The 22,306-nt window shown below is 43.0% G+C and overlaps 1 protein-coding gene across 1 annotated transcript; it reads right to left on the reverse strand.

The window, feature by feature from the left end:
• Positions 1–418: 418 nt before the first annotated feature.
• Positions 419–19,553, reverse strand: IKZF1 (IKAROS family zinc finger 1 (Ikaros); the record flags this gene model as incomplete). Its single annotated transcript, XM_010157444.1, has 5 exons — positions 419–1,210; positions 5,683–5,817; positions 11,278–11,403; positions 13,407–13,574; positions 19,293–19,553. Coding segments are annotated over 5 exons (1,397 nt in total), but the record flags the coding sequence as incomplete, so codon positions are not given.
• Between the last annotated feature and the right edge of the window lie 2,753 nt (positions 19,554–22,306).

Below are 22,306 nucleotides of genomic sequence, written 5' to 3' on the forward strand. Positions count from 1 at the left end.
GGGGACCCGTCCCACCCTAGCTGTCTGTGAAGTCATCTGAGGTGGGCCCCTCCATCTTTAGTTGAGTTTTGTCCTCCCAGAAGGGTCAAACGACAGGAGGAAGTCAAAACCCACACACCTGGCCTAAGGGCCCTGCACTCAGGGTGGTGGGAGAAAGCTTGGCCTCTCCGGCCCATTGCATCCTCGTCTGTGTTAGCAGTTTTGGCAAGGGGAGGTTCGCACGAAGCATCAGTTAAGGGAAGGGCTTTCAGCTATGTGACTACAAAAGCTCCTACTTACATTACTAAAGGTTTTTGGTGATCAAACGTTTTCAGTAAAAACATTAGTACTCGTTTTAGAAAACCGAGTCGCAACGCATGCTACCAAAAGGAACGATCTTCTCTCGTGGGGGGAAGATAGACTTGTTACGGCTACTGTCCAGCTGACTTGTGCTTTGTTGCTGTCGGGGCTCATGCAGCTCCAGTAACGCAGCTGTGGAGGCGAGATCCGTGGCCGGAGGAGTTTTAACTCATGTGGAAACGGTGCTCCCCTCGAGTTATGTGGGAAGAGAATTCGTACCTGTCCTGGCTATGGTAGCCACACATGTTGCATTCGAAAGGATCGCGGAACCCGTGGCAGCCCATATGGATCGTGTACATCACGTGATCCAAGAAAAGGACTCGACAGTGTTCGCACTTGTAAACTTTCACTTGCTCTCCGTTGCTGCTGATCACTTTGAAAGCATCCTGGGAATTGTCAGTACCTGCCCTCAGGACGTCGTATTGCCTGTTTTCTTCTTTTATTGAGATGCCGTTTCTGGCGTGGGGACCTATGTGGTTTGTCAGGTAAATTAAACCACTGCGTTCCTCGTTATTGCTCTCTGTATCTGTTGAGTCTTGGCAGCTGTTGCTGGGAGAGGCATCTCGCTCGGAAGAGACCGATTTGGCTTTGGAAAGCAGCAACAAGTTTTCCACCGCGCTGTCCTGAGCGGTGTGGTTGGAGCGAGCCTGACTGTCCCCGAGAGGTTTGTGGAGCTGGTACATGGGGCTGATGACGGGCACCACCTCGGAACCTCCTGGTGGCGTCTGGACAAGGGGGCGCAGGGACTCCGCCCCCAGGTAACTGATGGCGTTATTAATGGCCTGGTCTATAACGTGCGTCTGCATGATCTCATTCTCCTTCTCATAGTTGGTGGTGGCGTCGTATGGAAGATCGGTCAGACATTTGTCGCCTGCAGTGAAAAACAGTCAGGAGTTAGGGGGTGCATTTCGACGTAATTAAGGAACCGAACACCATGGATTAATACAACAGCAACAGGGAAGAAGAGATGATCAAATCCAACTCTGAAATTCACCCGAGATATTCACAGTTCTCTAACATAGCCGGTCAGAAAAAATGGTTGCTTCTTTAACCTGCAAAATAATTTGAGGTCTTTGGAAAAGCGAACGGATAAAACCAGATTCTGGAAATATTATGCAGGCTTGTGGGGGCTGCAGGCTGAGTGCTTTGTCCCCACTTTCTCCTTTCTAACTGGACACACTCATCTGCCTCCCACAGTGAGCCGAGGTGTGCCTTTGGGGCTGGTGAAGACAGTGTGCCAGCACAGCTACGGCGAGCCCGGCCTTCTTGCTTCACACATTATCAACATTTTTTCCCTAAAATATTAAAATTTTAGACTGGAAATTGTCATTTTGGAGAAAAATCAACAAAATCTTAACTTTTCATACTGTCACCTCCCCCACACAACTTGTTTTTTAAATCAGCCATGTTAGACACAGTACCAGAAGCTACTAATGTTCCTAGAAATTTTGTGACAAAAAGTTATCATCTACAGGAGCAGCCAAGGACCATGGAAAAAAAAAAAGGTGCATTTGGAGTTATTTGGAGTTGGAATATATTTTTCCTACAAGGTAAAAAGCCTTCTACAGAGCAAGATTACTCATTACTTGTTACTTCGACTCAAATTTGGGATGCCAAAAATAAGAGGAGACTTAATTTTTCTAAAATCAGACTGCACAAATGTATCTTTAGCTGGATACCCTAGAACTGGATGCTGAGTTTCGCTACAATTTCTCAGAATTCCTGGAGAGATGGGACTAAGCAAAACACAGAAGGTGAAAGTCAGGAGTGGGAGAAACTTATTTAAATGCACAGATGCTGATTTTATGAACCTGAACACTCAAACATTGTAAACCACCACCGTCATTATCAGGCCCCTAATAAATTTGTGCAAATGCAAAGGGGTAAAGAATTGCCACAGGTTCCTAGGGAGTACCAATACCACATTGTTTACAGGCCAGATGGGTTTTCTACCTCTGCAGATCGTGGGAAATTCACTGAAAGCCACAAACATCTCTATGAGGTGCTGTCACCATTTCCTAATCAACATGACATTTGCTGGGAGGCCTTGGAAAGTCCTAATTTGTCTAAAAGAAATGCTAACAGGAGCATGGAAAATTTACCAGAAGATCTCCAAATTAATTCATCCACAATTTCCCACCCAGTTTCTACTCTATTCCAAGTCAATGTAGAGCCCAGAAAACTTCTAGCATGACACTATTGCAGTGATGGGGCTGGAGTGTCGGAAGTCCTGCTGTCTACATTTCATAGAATCACAGAACGGTTTGGGTTGGAAGGGACCTTAAGGCCCATTGAGTTCCAACCCCCCTGCCATGGGCAGGGCCACCTTCCACTAGACCCGGTTGCTCAAAGCCTCATCCAGCCTGGCCTTGAACACTTCCAGGGATGGGGCATCCACAGCTTCTCTGGGCAACCTGTTCCTGTGCCTCACCACCCTCTCCGGGAAGAACTTCTTCCTGATACCTAATCTAAACCTCCCCACTTTCAATTTAAACCTGTTACCCCTTGTCCTGTCACTACAGGCCCTTGTAAAAAGTCCCCCCCAGCTTCCTTGTAGCCCCTTCAGGTACTGGAAGGTGCTATAAGGTGTCCCTGGAGGTGTGACCATACCCACAAAGTATGTTTTCATACCAGTTTGTCCGTGCTCTGCAAGCAGAGAGAGAACCACTCTTAGCATTGCATAAGTTCCCATAAGGGGTGTAGAGTACAGACACCTTTCTAGCTGCACTGGTCAGGCTGCCCCTTCCTCTTGTTTCCTTTCCCTATTATTCTGCTGATGTGAGCACCCCTCTAGGGAGGCACGTTCTTTTTCCTTCCAGATTTACTCATTCTAATGCCATAGCTTTCAGGCAGAGTTTGAGGCTTAAGATTCAAAATAGATGTCATGAAAAACCCTTGAATTAACTATAGAAAAACTCTCCTAACAGGAAGGTATACCCTTGACTGGAGGAGGAAAAAGTGAGGTCAAAATCGTTTGTGTTCTATGGGCATTGTATACCCCTGAAAAGTTGGACTGGTCTTTATTACACACAGAATTTTGGGCATCCAGAAGGCATGATTTTAATAGCTGGTTCTTGGGTAGTATGTGCTTTCTGCAGCCTAACTAGGTGGTGGTTGGACTGAAAGGGTCAAGTGCTCGTAAGAAAAATTTATTTCCAACCAGGGTGTCCGAAACAGACACCAGCTTGAGGTGGGTAGGTATCATTTCTGTTTCTGGGCAATGCAGGTAATACTTGTGCTCATTAAAAATAATAGTTCATTTCTGTGGCTATTAGACCATAAGTAAATTAAACTGCTGATGGTTTGATGCACTTTAAGCTTTGCATGGCTCAGGGTTCTGCAGCAAGTAAAATTGCACTCAGTGCATGTGGGGACTTTTTAATTTTCTTTTCTGGTTGGTTTTGGTTTGTTTTGGAGATTTTTTTTCTTTTAACCTCTCTCTTTTCTTTGCTGCCTATTGCTGTAACATGACAAATGTGTCGCCTTCGCCTGCGGTTCTCACCCTCTCGTTTGGATGTCCCAGTGCTGCTTTTGGGTCTGGGAGCTATTCCAGTTTGGGATACAGAGAGAATTTTACAGATAACGGGCTTACTTTGGTGAACAATCTCACTTTTGGAAGGTAATGAATTTAGCCTTGAGAAAAATGAGTGAAGCAGCAGACAGTCTTTCCCTTACGCAAAGGATGACATTTGCTCCTTCTCCCTGGAATTCAGCATGGGGATTGGGACGACACGGTCATCTACAGGAGCAATAAACAAGTTTTATTACCCAAAAGTTGTCCTGACCAGACAGCTCAACCTTGTGTTAATCAGGAATGTACCTATTACATGAAGCAGCAGGTGAGGATTGGAAAGGAAAGATTTGGGGGCATTTTCCTGTCAGAAAAGTTCATCCTTTTGAAGGTTAGCAAATTTCTGCTGTCAGTAGGTTGTCTTCCTACACCGCACCCTGAATAACTAACTGACAGGAAACTCTGCCGCCCTAATACTCGTAGTTAAACTGGCTGTCTTTACTGTTTCTCGGGGTGAAGAGAGAAAAGGACAACGAAAAAGCTAGTCCACACCCACAGATACATTGCATATAGCATACTTGCTAGTACCTTTTAAATTTTAACACTGCTGGTCCTCCTGAAGCTTTCCTAGGATTAGTATTTTGCCTAATACAGTCGGTTACTAGAGTGTCTAAACAAATCAGGTTTGCCTCACATGGTTGATATATTTTTGGTAACTACCTCTACTACAACTTTTTTCCTTTTACAAGCATAAGCATTTCTTGTCCTTGACTACCTCCTGGAATTATTGCCTTTAGACTTGAAAACAATCTTGGACTTCAGTTTCACACCTTTTGTTGCACCACCTGATGTAGCTGAGATTCCCCTTTCCTTGTCTCAAGAATACTAATTTTCCTTTCACCCTTTGTGTCCTCACTGAAGAAAGTATATTTGGAATTTCTGTTCCACAACCTCGTCTTTTTTTGTCTTGACTTCTGACTGAAGACCTTCTTAATGTGTGTTTTGTTTCAAAGACACCACTTTTCTCTGATTGTCTCCTACAGAATAATATTATAAATGATTGTGCAGAGAATTAGAAAATAATCTAACTAGATAGGAGTGCATGCTGTCCCCTGATCTCCCATGTTTTTATTCATTCAACTTTACATAGCTGAAAAAATATCATCTGTGGGTCTCACTATTACAAAACTGATGTAACCACGGCTTGGTACAGGCTTACCAAACAGAATAATGTAGGTGTAGCCTCCCTTTTTATAGGTGTAGCCTCTGGTTTTTTCATTCTTAAGACAAAAAAGTACTAGGTGCAAATGGGCATGAAGTTTTTGCATCATTTATAGAATGTACCCAAAGATCTTTTAATTTACACATTATTCTCAGACCTAGGTTTATTCATTTTTATGATCATTATGGGCCGTAGAAGTATACAGACTTTATGAAGGCGTGAAGAATATTATCAGGCCTGTGCTCAACTATTCACAAATGCTTTCACAAACACCAATATGCCCAGATCTGGATGTCATCCAAGAAGTTAATAAAATAACCCTGAAAGGGTGGTCAAATGCTTTCCCAACAGGAAACTTCTATTCCTATCTTCAGGTTCTTAAGGCAACTTCAAGAGCCTATCCAGATCTTGTAATGGTTTGGTTCATAAGCATTAGTTGGTTTTTCTCCTCCCCCAACACATTGCTGTATATGCTTCTGTAGAGATAGATATTGCTAATTTAGTAAAACAAGTAAAATCATAAAGCAAAAGTAAAAATCTTGTGAGATGGGTTTTTTTGCGTATTGTTTTGTTTTATTTTTTTAGGAGACAGCAAACGTTTAACTCTTACCAACAAATTTCTGAGGCATAGAGCTCTTACGTTTGGCGACGTTACTTGCTAGTCTATCCAGCACGAGGGCTCTTTCTGACCCTATCTTGCACAGGTCTTCAGCCATTTCACTCTGGTTAGTTTCGTCTTTTATGACTGAAATCAAATGACATCAGAAGGGTTAGGCACGCTTGTTCCATCTTAATGGAACTACTGTCTTCAGGTTATCATTTCTCAGCTAACGTCCGTTGGCTCCCCGCCGGCTGGAGGGAGGAGCTCACCGCTGCCGACACAGTTCTGACTCCTGGTAACGCGGTCCCTCACGCTGATTCATCTGTGTACGCGCTCGTGTTTCCCTCGCTTGGGATGCAAACAGGAGATCGCCACTGCGAGGCGTCTGCCTGTACTAACGTCATCACCCTTGCTCTACAGGCACTCCGCGTGTCCGTGAATAAATGAGGTCCTGATACTATGCTGGACACGAAGCGGGTTCATCTTTCACCCTCCCGCTGTCATCTCCCACCGTCCCTTGGCACCTCTCCCAGTGGAACCGCTGGTATGGTCATCGCTACTTTCAGCGGGAAAAATGGACAAACTTCTCAACTCCAGCAGGGAAGATGTATTTATTTGCAAGCTACAACAACCCTTCGCCCCACACCCTTTCTCCCCCACCCCCTAGTAAATATTTCTATACTTCCTTGATGCAATCTTAGACTTTAAATGATAATTTAAGTTGCCCAAGTCAAAACCATAGTGGAGCACTGATTTCCAGTACTCAGTCCTGTTTCCCAACCTCCTGCTGCTGCTGAGACACTGTAGAATTAGAAAGGAGCTTAGCTGTGAGGCTCCAGGAAAGGAGACTATTTCCCTTTCACTACCTTTTACTTCAGTGCTTTCCTGCAGAAACAGAAGGGATGCATGAAAAATTTGATGCACTGTCAAAACAATGACAATGAAAAATGGATGGGAAGGTATTTCTGACTTCTAACATCTAAAGGAAAGGTGACATGCAGCGAGATCACAGCACAACTTTTTTTGTTTCTTGTTTGTGTGTGTGGTTTTTTTTCTTTTTCTTTTTCCCCCCAAGGAAGGTCAGAGACAGGAGAGAAAGGGATTAATTTCACTTTTACCTGCTTCTAGGAGATGGGTATTTTTCCTGAACTTGTGAGTTGCTATTAAAGGGAGACGTGAAAGATGATTTTTAGACTTCGATTCTGCAAGCTATTTCAATTAGGTGCACCACTCTGCTACACTTTGCCTACTGTGCCTGCCGAGAATGTGTTTGTTTTATCACTGGATTTACTGGTTCACAGAACCCATTACTCTGGTACCTGGGTGTTTCTCAATAGTTGAGAACGCGCTGTTCCTCTGCAATATTATTTTGGCAATACACCACTGCCATAAAAGGATGATTGTGAAACCTCATTGTTCCTGAAAGATGTGAAATCAGGGTCTGGTGGATAACTGGAAGGAGCAGGTGAAGTGTCCTAGACCACAACATTCCGCAGTACCAAAATGAAGAGTACGCAGCTGGTTCTCGCGTCCCTGCTGCAGCAGCACATACTGCAGTGACTGTGACAGTGACAAGGGGCCTCGTGGGATTATGGCCCAGCCCCACAAGGAGCTAAAGATTGTGACCAGTGCAAGACAGGAGCAGAATTTGGTCACGAAGGTGCAGAAGAGCAAAGGGCATCGATGGTACCTAGTCATCACTGAAAAAGCACACACCAGCTTCTCGCACTGGCTGAGGCTTCCAGATCCCGCTTCAGGAAGAGACTTACGGAGACTGTCTTAAAGCAGCCCGTTCAACAGGGCAACGAAAGAATGAATTTTTAGTTAAAAGTTGAAATGATCAAGAAATATCTGTTTAACATATAACATTCCATTTCTAATAGATTCAAGAGAGGATAAGTTATGTATTTAAATTCAAACTTTTTAAACTGCTATTAAAAAAAGACAACAAAGGCAAACTGAATTATGTATCAATTTCCAGCCTTTGCAACTAAAACCCTCTGAAATTTGCTACCAACCTGACAATTACTTTTCCGTAATTTAGTGTCTGTGAACTAAAAAAAAAAAAAAAATAATCAAATGAAAATCCACAAGTGACTGAAGAATTGCAATGGACCCTTTTAATACTTCATAAACTATTTCTTCTGTTTTGTTTTTTTTTCTTTTTAAAGTAGGCCTGGTAAGACTTCAGCACACTCCCACTCAATTGAAATGCAAAACTCAGAATAATATCTCTAAGAGAAGAACTTCACATGAACAGTGAGATTCTAGTCCTCTAAAATAAGAATTTTGCCATTAAATTCAGCAGGTTGCTAATTTCCTGTTAATTTCCTTCTCTTAAAGAAAGCCAACAAAAGTTAAAGCATAAATACAACGTCTTGTTCCCCTTCTTATTCCTCTTTGCTGGATCTTTCCCTTATTTAAGTCCTTTCTCAATTGTATTTGTTAGATTTACAAGCTGATGGAAAGCTTCTACAAGTTTAGTTCCTTTCAACTGACATTTTGTCTATGTATACTGTACAAAGTGTTGTAAAAAGCAATCCTGCTCTAGCAGAATGTCAAATCAGATGCCCTAACAGATTTCTGTACCACCCTTTTTTGAGTCTGGTTAAAAAACCAAAAGGAGGCCTGAATTATGGATTTAATAGCTGCATATCACACCCTGAAATATTATAAGAACAGTGGTAATATAGCTACTTGCTTTTCTAGATATAATGTAGAATACACTGAAAATCCCAGGAGATCCCCTCATTCTTAACTGTTTCATTGTACATTTTCATCTTTGAGTGTATAAGGGAAATAACGTAAACACAGCAAAATGGTATGTTTGCATTGAATTAGAATGGATTAGAAGGCAAAATACTAGGAAAAATACAGGAAAGTTTAATTTTTTAGAAATGTAAAGAATTAATTTAATAACTGAGTACTAATTTTTTAAAGAGTGAAGTCTTTGGCTGCATACAATGTCTAAAACCCGAAGTTAATCCTCTATTTTTTTTTTTTCTAATTTGCAAAAGCATTCCTATTATATCAAGTATGGATTTATATGATACTTTCCGTATAAGCAAGGAAGAAGTAATTCTTCCAAAACATTAATGAACTCCTTGTTTTCATCCCCCTGAGTATTAGATATTTGGACCTAAGCTAGTGTAAGCTCTCCTGTCATGCTAAACCTGTCATGGTGTTGATGTCACCATAAACAAAGCTCCGTCTCTAAAATTCTATTGTTCCTTATTAAAGTTTATAACTCCTTACACCTGTTTCATCTGGACATTTTTGCTTACTAAGACTTTAGTAGTAGTTCAGCTCCTCATTCATGCACATTTGCATGTTCTGTGTGCAGGTACCCAAATCCACGTGCCAGACTCTGTTGGGTTTGTGTACTGGGGGTTTTGGCCGGGAAGAAGGAGCTGCAGGGGTGGCTCCTGCATGAAGCTGCTAGCAGCTTCCCCAGCTCCAAGCTGGACCTAACTCTGACCACAGCTGAGTCAGTCAGTGGTGGGACCACCTTTGTGATTGACATATTTAAGAGGGGAAAACAAAGACACCTGGGTTGGAGAGAGGAGTGGAACATGAGATAGAAAACCAGGCAGACCTCCAGGTCAGTGTGGAAAGGTGGGGAGGAGTTGGGCCAGAGCAGAGGTTCCCCTGCAACCTGTGGTGAGAGGGCAGGCTGTGCCCTGCAGCCATGGAGGGTCACAGGGGAGCAGAGACTCCCCTGCAGCCTGGGGAGGACCCCACACCAGAGCAGGTGGTGGTGCCCCAAGGAGCCTGTGACTTCCTGGGAAGCCTGTGCTCCCGAAGGACTGCATGCTCTGGAAGGGACCAGTGCTGGAGCACTTAGAGGAGAAAACTGCAGTCTGTGGGAAGAACTCAGGGAGGTTTGTCAAGGACTGTCTCCTGTGGGAGGGACCCCAGGCTGCAGTGGGGGCAGAGTGTGAGGATCCCTCCCCCTGAGGAAGAAGGAGTGTCAGAGAGCACGTGTGATGGACTGACCACAACCCCTATTCCCCATCCCCCTGTGCCACTGGCAGGGAGGAGGTAGAGAAACTGGGACTGAAGCTAAGCCTGGTAAGAAGGGAGGGGTGGGAGGAAGATATTTTTAAGATCTGTTTTTATCTTTCCTTATCTTACCCTGATTTGATTGCTAACTAATTAAATTGATTTTTCTTCCCTAAGTCAAGTCACTTGCCCATGACCATAGCAGGTGAGCAATCCCTCCCTGCCCTTGTCTCGATGTACGAGCCTTCCCTTACATTTTCTTCTCCCCATTCCACCAGTGGGAGGAGTGAGCGAATGGCTGTGTGGTGCTTAGTTGACAGCTGGGCCTAAACCATGAAACACACACTGAAAATTCAACTCCCAAGAGAGAATATTTGCTTCTAAATCCTATCATCTCTTCAAGGAGTAAGTATTGCTGCCTACTGTATTGAGCTTTTCCATTTATACATTCACCAGCTCCTCAATAAAATTAGAAGGGGTGCTGCTCTAACATGCTGTCTGCCAGAAGCCCCTCAGCCATATTCACAGCTATGATTATGTGCATATACTCTACATTATTTGATAGCATGTAAAACCATATTCAGATTCTGTCCAGATATAAAAAATTAAATGAGGCATCACTGCAAATAGGTCAGAGAGACCTTCCATTTTTGTCATTTGACAAACCAAATAACACACACTGACAGGATCAACAAGGTAAGCGAGAGATGGAACTTACTGGATGGACTTAAACTACACCACAGAAGCTGGGTCTTATGTTCTTTATCAAAAACTGAACCTGTGAAGGGATTTTGTGTGGTTATTTACTGTGATGAATCCCTCAGAGATCTTCAGGATCTTTGTTAAAAAGAATCCAAACCCCAATACCTGCTTCCTCTGTTTCTGAGCATACTTTCAGATTGTGTATTCTGCTTGAAATGGACTTTACTTTCATCATAAGAGTGGTCTCTCAGAGAAGCACAGCTCCTCACCTCCCCCCAGTTTTGTTTTCAATGGGTGGTTAGGAAGAAGGCTGTCAACAAAAGATCAGTTTGTCTGCACTGTCTCAGTCATACGGCCTCAGTTAAATGCCTCTGGCTTCGTGTCATCTCGCTTGGAAGAGTGAGATCAAAGACGGATGGCTCATCCTTGTTAGATGAGCTGGTCCCAGTGGTCAATTAAGCCCCTTAAGCTGTGCTTGGGAAGGGCAGGAGATGCACCGTGCAGAAGATTCTGCAGACCTACCCAGAACGCTGGTATTAAGTGTTAAGAGTGCATCCACAAGAGTACTGCAACATAGGATTCCAAACAAAAGGGAAAAAAGATGAGATGATGCAGTCATACTGCCTTGAGATGCTGAACTGAAATTTCTAAGTCTTGCAAGTGTTTTGCTACAGGCCTGAGTTTTACTTTGGCTTTTTGTTTGAGCTGAGCAAAACGAGACAATAGCCAAATATTTATCAAATACAGAATAAATCCAGATGCAATATCACACATATGGGGGAGGAGGGGAGGGGCGGGGGCAGTGTGTGTGGCAACGCAAAAGATGCCACAAATGGTGCTACTGTTCCTTCTGCACTTTTTCTGTGTACGTGACAAGGCCCAAATGGACACATTTATTACCTGAATAAAGGCTGCTTGAGATGTTCATGGTCTGCAGGTAGTTATGACAGCGTTCTTTATGTTCTTCCAAAGAGCTGCGCTGCTTATAGCTGCGACCACAGTATCCACACTTATGGGGCTTGCCAACTGGAGAAAACACAGTTAATTGAGAGATTCAGATGAGGCATTCAACAGCATATTAATAATAGTAGGAACAACAAGAAAAAAGCCCACCCCAGAAATAGACCCATGCTGTGGTGAACTGAAGAAAGATTTTGTCAATTAAAAAAAAAAAAAAAGCTAATGGAAAACTAGTTGTATCTTTACATCAACAGGCCAATTCTGTGGGTGCTGCAAGCTGATTTCGGATGATTCACATCAGATAAGGCCCGCAACATTAAACCTTCAGCAACGGCATCTAGACAAGTGAGAAACTGAGACACCTTCAAAGGTCTGAGCTTAGCTGCTGTAGTGCCCAGCTCCCGCAGAGACTGCCAGGGAGGGAACTGGTGGTGTGGGCAGAGACGCCTGTCCACGGTTGGATATCAGTTCTGGCCTAACCAGAACCAGCACAACCCTTTTAGGACCATGTTAGATTGCACATGTTTTCTGCTTCTGGAAATTCAAGAGAAATGTCATGACTTTTTCTTTTCTTTTTTTTTTTTTTCCCCTGTATTACACTAATCCAGCTGTAGGCAGTTCCAGGAATTTTGCGGTAATGACGTGGTTTCATGGACTTCCGGATCTGAGTTGTCTGTCTTAGCAGGACAAGACCATCACCTTACATGTGATTTCACAATTTTAGATGGTTACACAGCTTAACTTTTGAATTTTACTTACTTAATTCAATTCTCAGGTGAAAATGAGACTCGGACACCCACCTTGTTCTACAGCGTATTCATGGCAATTTGCCAATCGCAGAAACGAATCACAATCTATAGTTTATGCATTGTCTCTTTAGCTACAGAACCCTCAGAGTTGCCCGAAAGTGTCTAGGTGTAACTTCATGGGTATATGAAAAAATATGTTTAAAATTGTGCAAGCAAGAAAATCAGTAACAGCAAGGGAAAGGGAGGCAAAATGGTATTTTAAAGATGTGCTTTCCTGAATCGGGCCAGGACCAAGCAGAAGTGGAAATTATTTTGGACATCTGGGACCAACACTAGGGATCTTTATTATTTAATACGTGTTCTAGAGAAGAATTTCCTTAGTTTTGTGCAACATGAAAATGTCACTTTGAGAGCTCCCTTTCTGCTACTCAGAACTTGGCCCCAAAGTCAACTTTCACAAATAAAGTTACCCGTGTCCATTCCAGCAGTGTGTTTTGGAGTTCTCCTGTCCAAAAAACTATTTGCATTTCCGGCTTAGCTTGGGAAGCTGGATGAGACAGCACTCTGATGTTAAAGGCACTTTAAAGGTGTTAAATTGGTTTTGCTTTACAGAAGCGATGTCACTATGGCTTCTGTCAAACAATGCGAGATTCATGGTAATGGAAAAGCACAGCTATTCGAAAATACTTACTTGTATCTCCATATTACTGTTGAGACAAAACACTGAAAAACTCTAGCGGACTCGTCTTACTTGGAAGATGATTATCTTTCTCTATCCCACTCTCTCCCTCCTCCCCACCCTTTCACTTTCAAAGTACTTGTAGTAACAAGGTGCAACAAATACCTGCTGCTAAATGCTGCAGAGGGTATTTGCTCCTTAGGCCGAGAATGACTACCAGGCTGGAGGGTTTTGAGACTTAAAACCTACTGTGTTTAGACCTTATATTATCTCTGTATGCAGATAAATGCCATCCAAACCCTAAACCATTCATCAGCTTTAATTCATGCTTGTCGTTCCATGAAATGGATTGCTCACATGAGGCTTAGCAGATGAAACCCTAATACAGAAACTTTCAATCAGCCAAGAAGTATGGGAAAAAACCCAGTTCTTCTGCTGAAGGATCCCATGGGTGAGATGAGTTTAGTAATTTCTTTGCTGTTAAAACCCTGCGGCCAGCTCGCAGCTTGTTCAATCCCAACCTGGGGCTCCTCGCCTCCCCGGGGTGAGAAGTCCGCTCAGGCTTGGTGGCCGCGAACGTCCCCGTCTCCTCAAGGGGAACAGTGACGAGCACCCCTGAACAGTCCCGCACCTTCACTTACCCGAATGAGTCCTCAGGTGCCCTGTGAGGGCATCCCTGCGGCGGCAGGCATAGTTACACAGGTGACACTTAAAGGGCTTCTCACCCGAATGCAACTTGATGTGGCGCAGAAGGTTGCCCTTCTGCGTAAAGGAGGCTCCGCACTGATTGCACTGGAAAGGGCGTTCTCCTACGGGAAGAAGGAGGAAATATGTGAGAACAAAAAAATCTCACATGGTAACAAGAGAAAGATTTCAGTGAGAAAGTTGTTTTCTCACTGCTGCTCTGTGACTTCCACCGGCTGCAGGTTTGATATAACATGAGGCTTTCAGACTAAACCTGCCAGTTTCTTAATGCTTCACTGGCTGGGTCAATTTGATCTGAAAATCTAATTTTTTTTTTCTAAATCAGAATGGCACATCACAATGCAAATTCAAACTCATTTAAATAAAGTGACTGCAACATTTTGTGTTGAAGAGCCACTCTTCCTGATCAGCAGTTTTGGAATAAACCAATATCCAATTTTGCATGTTGTGGCATTTGGTGGGGTTTTTAATGTGGCTTTTTTCAAAGGGTCTTTAAAATATGCCACTGAAGCAGCAAAATAAAAAGGAAACTCATTAAAAATGCATTTCAGGATCACAAGTTCATTTCAGCGTTACATTCTTATATTTAAATGAAAGGCACTTCATTATAACAGTTATAATAACTTCTTTTCATTTACATTTTCCCTGTATTTTCCCTTTCAATTTCTTCTCCATTACCTGTCTGTCCCTAAGCAGCCAAATCAGGAAAGAGACAGAGAGAGAGAGAGAAAGAGAGTGAAATCACAGAAGTTAAGACAGTGCAGAGGAAGCCCTGTACTCCCATGCCACAGTCCCAACCCTTCTCTAGGTAAGGTTCGAATAGTGGAGCTGCACCGATGGGCTCTGCTGGTCTACACGTTGGACAGACACAGGGAAAAACGTGAAGTGACACAGCCTAGATTTGTCTAAACTGGAGCCTGTTATCAAGGAAGTGAATCGGTGGCCTTTGCAAAAATTAGTGTGGCTGTTGTTTGCTTTATAGTGCTGTTTAAAGTCAATATGCTCATTTATTTGCTTAGCTATTTTTAAATAATTTAAGGTTGATAAGGCCTTTTTTTTAAGTCAGTGGGTAATAAAATATGTTTCCAGTTGTACCAGGCAGGAGTAAAGGAGAATTTATACGTGAGAGCACTCCATCAGCAGAGCACACCCATTTCTCTCTAGCCCTCGACTAAGTCAAACCAGCCTGTGAAACTCATTTGCTGAATTCTGTTTCTCTTAGGCATGAATGTAATCTGCTGTAGTAATTATAATGCATCGACAATATTAGAAACAGCCCAGAGATGACCTGTTCTTAGTTTTGATTTTCTTTATATAGCAATAATATTGAATTTAAAAATTCAGTGCTGAAGTTAAAATATATTAAAAACCAATTTAAATACAAGTTAAACTCTTTCTTCTCTCTCACCTAACCACCATGTCTTATTTTGCACATCTAGGACCGACTTGTATGTTCATACATGTGCCTATATGTACATCGTGATCATTTTTGACTTTTGGATGATGCAGCAGCAGAGCTGAAAATCAATTAGACAGCAGCACAGTCCCAACCCAAAAATCTGCAAGCTCTACCATCGGGGCTGGCAGCTTTCGCATTCAGCAAACAATAAAAGGAATGAATCTACTTTATGGCAGGATATTTTCATTCCTCAAACACCCTCAAGCAGGTCAGCATAGTCCCTGTCGAGCCCAATGAGCTCACTTCCTTTGTCCATCAAGTCACTGTTTTCATCTAAGTTATATGCACAACTGGTTCAACTGGGGTGGCCCACAAAAATGCCAGCATTAGCCTTACAGGATTTTGCAGTGTACTTCATAAGCCATGCACAGTAATTGTTAGGGGAAAAAGAAAATGGTAGGAGTCTGTCTGCTTTACCTCTTAATCTTTGGGGCAGTTACTCAGCGTGGAAAGTACTTTTCAGAAATGGACTAAAACAGTAATGAAGAAGTCAGTTTGTCATGGGGGACACAGATTCAGAAGAAGTGGTTAACTCTTACTCAAGAGCTCTTCTAGCATTCATTTCTGCTGTTTTTAATCAGGAGAGCGTTAAGAGGAGAAAACAAGGATTGTACAAGTACTCCAGGAATGAAATGTAAAGCAAAGCAAGAGTGAAATACGTCGCCAGCCTACAGCTCTCGCAGTTACAGGGTGAAATCTTGCACTGGGTGCAGAGGACAGATGGATGGAGCATTTCAAATGAGACTGATGCATACCAAATACTTCTACAAAACCCACAGCACGATCAAGTGTAAGGGAACCTGCACTCACGCTGCTGTACAAGGGAAATGACAACACCATCGAAAGACCCTGAAGCTCTGTTCAGCTTGGCCAGCCCCTGGTTTTCCATGCTGCAGCTACCAGGGTGGGGGAACACCCACCTTGTGAGCCCAGCAAAGATCCCAGCCCTGCTAGGATGGAGATAGAGCCCTGCTGGCAGAAGGCTACTGGGTGTGGTGCTATCTCCCCAATATGGGGAAGGGACAGGATGGAAATTGAAAATACATAATGCATCTTTTGTTTAAACAGTGGGTTTGCAGGTTATTTTCTCGACAGCTCTGAACAGCACACGTCTATCCAGGGCAGATGTCACCCCACGGTGTGTAGCTATGGACAGATATGAGCCCAGGAGCAAAAACTGCAGTGGGACCCCGAGTTGAATCAATCGCCACTGCAGTGATTTGCAAGCTTTAGGAGGAGCATGGGCCCTGGACTACTTATTCAGTGAAGAATAGTTATAATCTTTATTGGAATCTTTCTCATTTCTTAAACAATACAGTGACAAAAAACACCTAATACTCAGAGGTGCATAGCTCTCCTCTCTTTTTTTTTTTTTTTGTGTGCTTATTCTTCAGTGAGCATTAGTTTTCTAAATAAATTTGAGACATTCAGACGCAACTAACAAGACATAAGTGAACTAACTGGTGAGTTAAGTTAAAGAAGTGTACATATAAGGAAGCAATATATATACCTATGCACACATACATGTATATGCACACACGTGTGTGCACACTGAGCAAGTGAAGCCTGAATCTGTGCCCTGAGGTCTCAGCCTGGGGGAGCAGGAGGAGGCTTCTCTCTCCTTTCTAGATGTTCTTTTTCCTAAGCACCAAGCAAGACAGCAGCAAGCTGGAGAAAAACAATGTACTGAAAGTCTTGGGGAAGGAAAGTGAGGAGAGTCAGGCATCCATGAGTGGGATTTGCTCCACAGATGGAGCAACAGGTAAGGCACTAGGAGGCAGTCAGTGCTGTTCAGCTGCTTGCGGACAGGAGGGGCAGAAATATCAGGTGCTGCTCTGCATATCTGCACTTGGCAGGTGCATTCATTAAAAGTAATTATGCCTTTTATCAGGTCAGGCAGTCATTTTATTTTGGCACTTTAGTGCGCTAGAGTTTTGTTCACTTATCAAATATTTATTTAAGGAAACCTCAATGCATATGCGGGTTTTACATGAATTAGCAGCAAAGTAATTCATTTGCGAGGCTTATTCCTTCACCGGGCGCGTATTGAAATGGGCTTCGGCGTTGTCAGTTAAAAGTCTCTAATAGTATATCCCATTTCTGCTTTAATTTTCACAGCGCAGCTGAGAGGAAAAGCAGTCACCACTGTTTCCCCATGATGTCCCCTTAATTTAAACTGCCAGCTCCGAGCCTCCACTCCCTTGCCAGCCCCTGCAAACAGCTTGAGCTCACTCAAGAAGGCTGCTCAGAAGAGGAGCTGATGGTGAGGTGGGAGGGAATGAAAAAGCTTTCTCTCCATGGAAGGACTCAGGGGCACAACTTCACACCTCCGGTTTTATTAAGTGTGAAAGAAGGGGGTCGGCTGAGCAAAGTGCAGCTCGTGGGGTGCTTCCACTGCGTGTTTTAACTACATCCCCTGATTAAAAATGGGTCTTGTTGGCAAGGGGAGGGCTCCGCAAAGGACAGAGAAGTCTTGGAGTGACGGCCCTTGTGTGGTAGCACCCCGAGTACCCTTGGGGTATACATGGGTCCCTCTTCCAGGCAGGGACTTGGTGCAGCTGGAGGTTTGTGCCAAGGACACAGCGAGGCAGCCCTCGGGGACGCTGCCGCAGGGAACAGGCAGCCCAGCTCATCGTCCAGAGACTCGGCCTGCTGGGTACCAACCAGTGCACCAGAAACAGAGCCAGCTCTGCGCCCTTGCACCCCCAAAATCAGGTGTGTCCCCACATAGGCCATTCAGCCCTGGTGCAAACGCTGCCTCTGAACCTCAGGGACCCAAAACAGCTCCTCTGAAGCAGCAGCTGTGTACTTTTAATAAAACAGCAGCCTCCTTAAACAAGCACCAAGACTTCTACTTCTAAATGCATTTTAAGTTGGACCATTTAGTTTCAACTACTACAACATCCTCTCCAAGCCTGTGGGTCTGTTTGAAAGGCCTCATGTCCAAGTCATTTTCCATATACATTTCATCAACTTTGAAAGGATCACATGAACATTCAATTAAAAATAAAGGGAAACAATTGGCCACCAAGCACGTTATTATAGCCAGGAACTAGGCTGCAGCCTCTCTTCTGAGAACCAGTTGTGGCTTTTCCAATAAAGATAATTATCTGCTCTTCCGTGGCAGAGGGATTTATCAGGCTGAATTGAAGAGCACTTTGAAGCAGGCAATGTAACAGCACTGCCAGCTACCACCAGCGCTGCTGCCACACGTGGCTAACCCACGTTGCGCTAGCAGGTCGCACCCATCCAGAGCCTGAGCAGCCACAGTGACAGTGACAGACACTAGCACTGGGGGGGATGGATGACACTCGGGGTCTTTTCGTGGATCCTCTCCATTAAACTCCAAAAACGCTTTGCTAATCTCACTCCTGAGTAATTCTGGGGAAATCATTTAAACATGACTGGGGGGATCTGGAGGGAGAAAGTATCTGTGTTCACTAGCACGACTATTTCAGTGGAATCTAACCATTGCATACGTTGTTCTTACCTTAAAAATATTTTAAAATTCCCTCTAGTTTGAATGTTCATGCACAAATGCCAAATACTGTATTTACTTTAAAAGTAACTGGTGTAGCACAGTTCTTGTACTTTGAACTTTGATACTTTTGACACCTTTGACGACCTTGGATTTTAGATTGGAAGCCTAATTTTTTAGACAGCTTATAGCAGGTAAGATGAGACTCACCCTGGTCTTTACTTCTTCATTTGTTTCAGCCTCTTCATTTTTTTGCACTCTTTGAGACTATTTAGAATTAGAAAATGGAGGCAAGAAGATTCACACCACTGGATAATGAAAAGCCATCCCTGCGGAGCACATCTTCACATGTCTCTTTTCGCGTCCCAGCGGAAAGCCTTTGGTCCAGATTTGACCAGCGACAATACTTGTTTTTACTTCATGAAACACTGGCATGAAATTAACCCTCTTTTTACTCAGACTGCCAGTACAGTGACCTTGACATCTATTTTGCCATGACTTTCACAATCACTTATTCATAATGAGCTTTGCATTGCTGGAAACATTAGAACTGGGTTGATTTCAGACTTAGCCACAAATGGGCTTTTCTTCAGCAATTCTTAGAAATTGAATAAGAATACTTTTTATTTTAAATCTGATGTTTTCACGTAGCTTCAAACCAAACAAAATGCCCAATTTCTAGGCCAACAGATGGACTTCCATCAAAGAGGAATCTCAATTCTTCTGCTGTCCAGAATGTCATAACAAAATAACCGAGTTCCGAATGCCCACCGATGCTGCATTATCTTACAAGAGGGAACATGTGTACGACACAGAAAATAAGTCTTAGTTCCTAATATGTGGCCGATTCTTGTCAACTAGAGGAAAAACTATGGCAGGCCTTACCAGTGTGGCTTCGTTTGTGAACCATGAGCACATTGGGACCGATGCAAATTATCCCACAGATATCACATTTTAGCTTTCCGTTAGGAAGTCGAATGCCTCCAACTCCTGACATAGCCTTGCTGCCTGGGCCATTGTGTGAGCCATTCATTTTCTCTCCAGAGGTATCAAGCATTCGTAAATCCTCTGCACATTCTTCCCCATTCATTTCACAGGCACGCCCATTCTCTTCATCACTCTGAGTCTCTATTTTAATATTACCGGCTGAAAAAAACAATACAGGATGCCACTCAGTTTTGTTACAGCATAAAGGTGGTGGCAGAGAAACAGTCACATAAAAGGAGATAACTTCTAAACAGCATGTACAATATACCTAAGTAACAAAAGGTACAAACACGAGTGCATTTCTATGGGCAACACGATGAGTTTGTAACACATGGAGCAATGAACAGTGAATATCAGTAAGACAAATACAACACATCCAGGGAGCTGGGAACCCAAACAACATTACAAGTCTGTTTCTAGGACACTTTGAGATGTTTTGCAATTGTAACGTTAATTTTGATAATTCAGGCTAATTGGAATGAAACTCAAAATGAATCCTCTTCACATGGATTTGTCCAAAACAATTGTGAAAGTAAGGAACTCATCAAAGACAATGGATGAAAATGGAATGAAAATGCAACATTCTCCACTTGGCAGGAACATCCCAAGGGTTGTATTGAATCCAAATATTTGGTTTGCAGTTCTATGGGGTAAGCACGGGCAATGGGAAAGCAGAGTACAAACACTGATAAAGAAACCAGGGTGGGGAAGGATGGAAGGAAAAATCTACAAGCAAGAACTAGCATTACAGGAAACTATAGGGGTGATAATTGTGTTTTTAGGCCAACAGGATTAGGATCTCTGAGTAAGAGGAGAGGATCTCTACAGCCACGTGCTACTATTGAAAAACAGTCAAATCAACAAAGGTGGGTGGGAGAACCGTTTTGACTTTATTGGGTAGTCCTTTGTGTTATAATCCCATAGGTGACAGTTGCTTGCAGCCATAAGAATATTTCAGGTATAAATTTGGCATAGTCTTACTACATGTGGTAACATGTAGGTTGGTAAATTTGATCTGATATGAACATGGCAAATCTAAACCTAACTGTTATGGAAAAAGGCCAAGATTCACATCAGTTAACTCCACTGTTTATTCCTCTTCTCTCCACAGGACTGTATGATGTTTTGTGGGGAGTGAATAATCTTAACAGTTATTTTCCTGTTTTCTAATCTGATGATTTTGGTAAAAAAAAAGAAATAGTCCTTCATTAGGCTGAAAAAGATATTTTCATTGCCCCAAGTCTTACTTTCCTTTCAGTGAAAAACCTCTTCCTTCACCCTACCCCAGAAGGAGAGCATTTACTTCAGTGGCTAGCTGGATACACCAGGGCTCTGCTTCACCCAATAAAGACCAGGTCTTTTCCTCTTGTGGAACAGTAGTTTCACGGGGGCCTTATTAGTAAGTGGTGGTGTAGCAATGATGCAATTAAGCTATGGGCAATAGTTACCTCAAGAGATGAAAGACCTTGACATCCACTTGAAATTGAAAGGTTTGACAAACTCTTCTCTGCTACACGCTGCAACCTGCCAGGTGTCCCAGAATGATTGCATGGATGTGACTGACAAGAGTACCTGACTCAAAATCGTACTGGGAAACACACTGAGAGAGTAAGGGTGTTCACGTTTCTGAACACTGATTGACTGGACACCTTTTATAAAGTCCACCAATGTAGGCATTTTGATGATTTTTCAAATATTGCATTTTTAATAGAGATCATACAGAAGACAGAATGACTGCACGTCATAACTAGAATTATTTTCTTTAAAATGTATGCCCTAAAAAGGGGCATAATTTAGAGATGTGGGGAAAAAAAACAATAATCAATGACCAAACAGTGATTTACAAGATGGTATGACTGGCTAAACAGAAGGGATCTACACTATTCTGCAAACTTAGTAGACTACAACCCTGTACTGCTGTTTTCAGCATGGTGAACAGCAGCAATAGAACTGTTTGGCCTGAGCTTATGACAGATTTTCCATAATTCACACATCAATTCTTTTCTCTTAATTGTAAGAATAATAATTTGAATGTAAATACATTTATACAAAGCAATTACAGACTCCTTGGCTGCCAGGGATGTGGAGAAGGTGGCTTTTGAAGTAGGCTTTATGTTAAGTTAAAACCAAATACACGTGAAGGAAGCAAAAGATCAGACTATTAAGCCCCTGTGGTAGCATATGCAGACAAACATACATTACTGAGAAGTGAAATGACACAAACAAAAATCATAGAAGTAGGAACTATATGGAAATGCTCTGTAGTGAGCTGAGTTTGCAGTATACTTACAGGAAAAAGATTTGGGAATTATTGCATGAAAGTCCCTAAAGCCTTCTGCTCCGAATGCAGCTGCAATAAAGAAGGCAAACAGGATGCTGGTTTGTAGTAGTGGTAGCAGTAAATGTAAAAGAAGATGGCATTATTGCTATAATACCTAGGAGAAAGTCAGAACTATCATCACAGAAGCAACACAAGCAGTTTAGGATGAAGCAGGAACAGCAGCAGGACAGCTGGCAGGGGAATCCTGACCTGCCCAGAACAATTCCCATTTGTAAAAATGCCCTTTTCTTCCAAAGCATCCAACAAGTTTTAGCATGTTTTCTAAATGCATAACCTCTCTTGGATATTCCCCTTGCTCATAGGTTAACTCCTGCTGAAGTCAAGAGGAACTTTGGCTGAAGTGTCTCAAAAGGGTCAGCGGGAGCAGAGCACCTAAGACAGCCTTCTCCCTCCCCCCAAGGAAACCACAGGCCCCTGCAGTGCCAGCTTCCTCTCAGGATTCACTTTTTGCCACATGCCCTCTTTGCGTGCCAGAGATCTCTTTCCGTGTCCTCATTTCTAGTACCTGCAGTTACAAAAGATGAAATCGCGTTGCTCTCCTCTCACACCTGCTGGTCTTGTGCAATGGAAG

Source organism: Eurypyga helias, unplaced genomic scaffold (assembly GCF_000690775.1).
Source record: "Eurypyga helias isolate BGI_N326 unplaced genomic scaffold, ASM69077v1 scaffold3858, whole genome shotgun sequence".
Lineage (NCBI taxonomy): Eukaryota > Metazoa > Chordata > Aves > Eurypygiformes > Eurypygidae > Eurypyga > Eurypyga helias.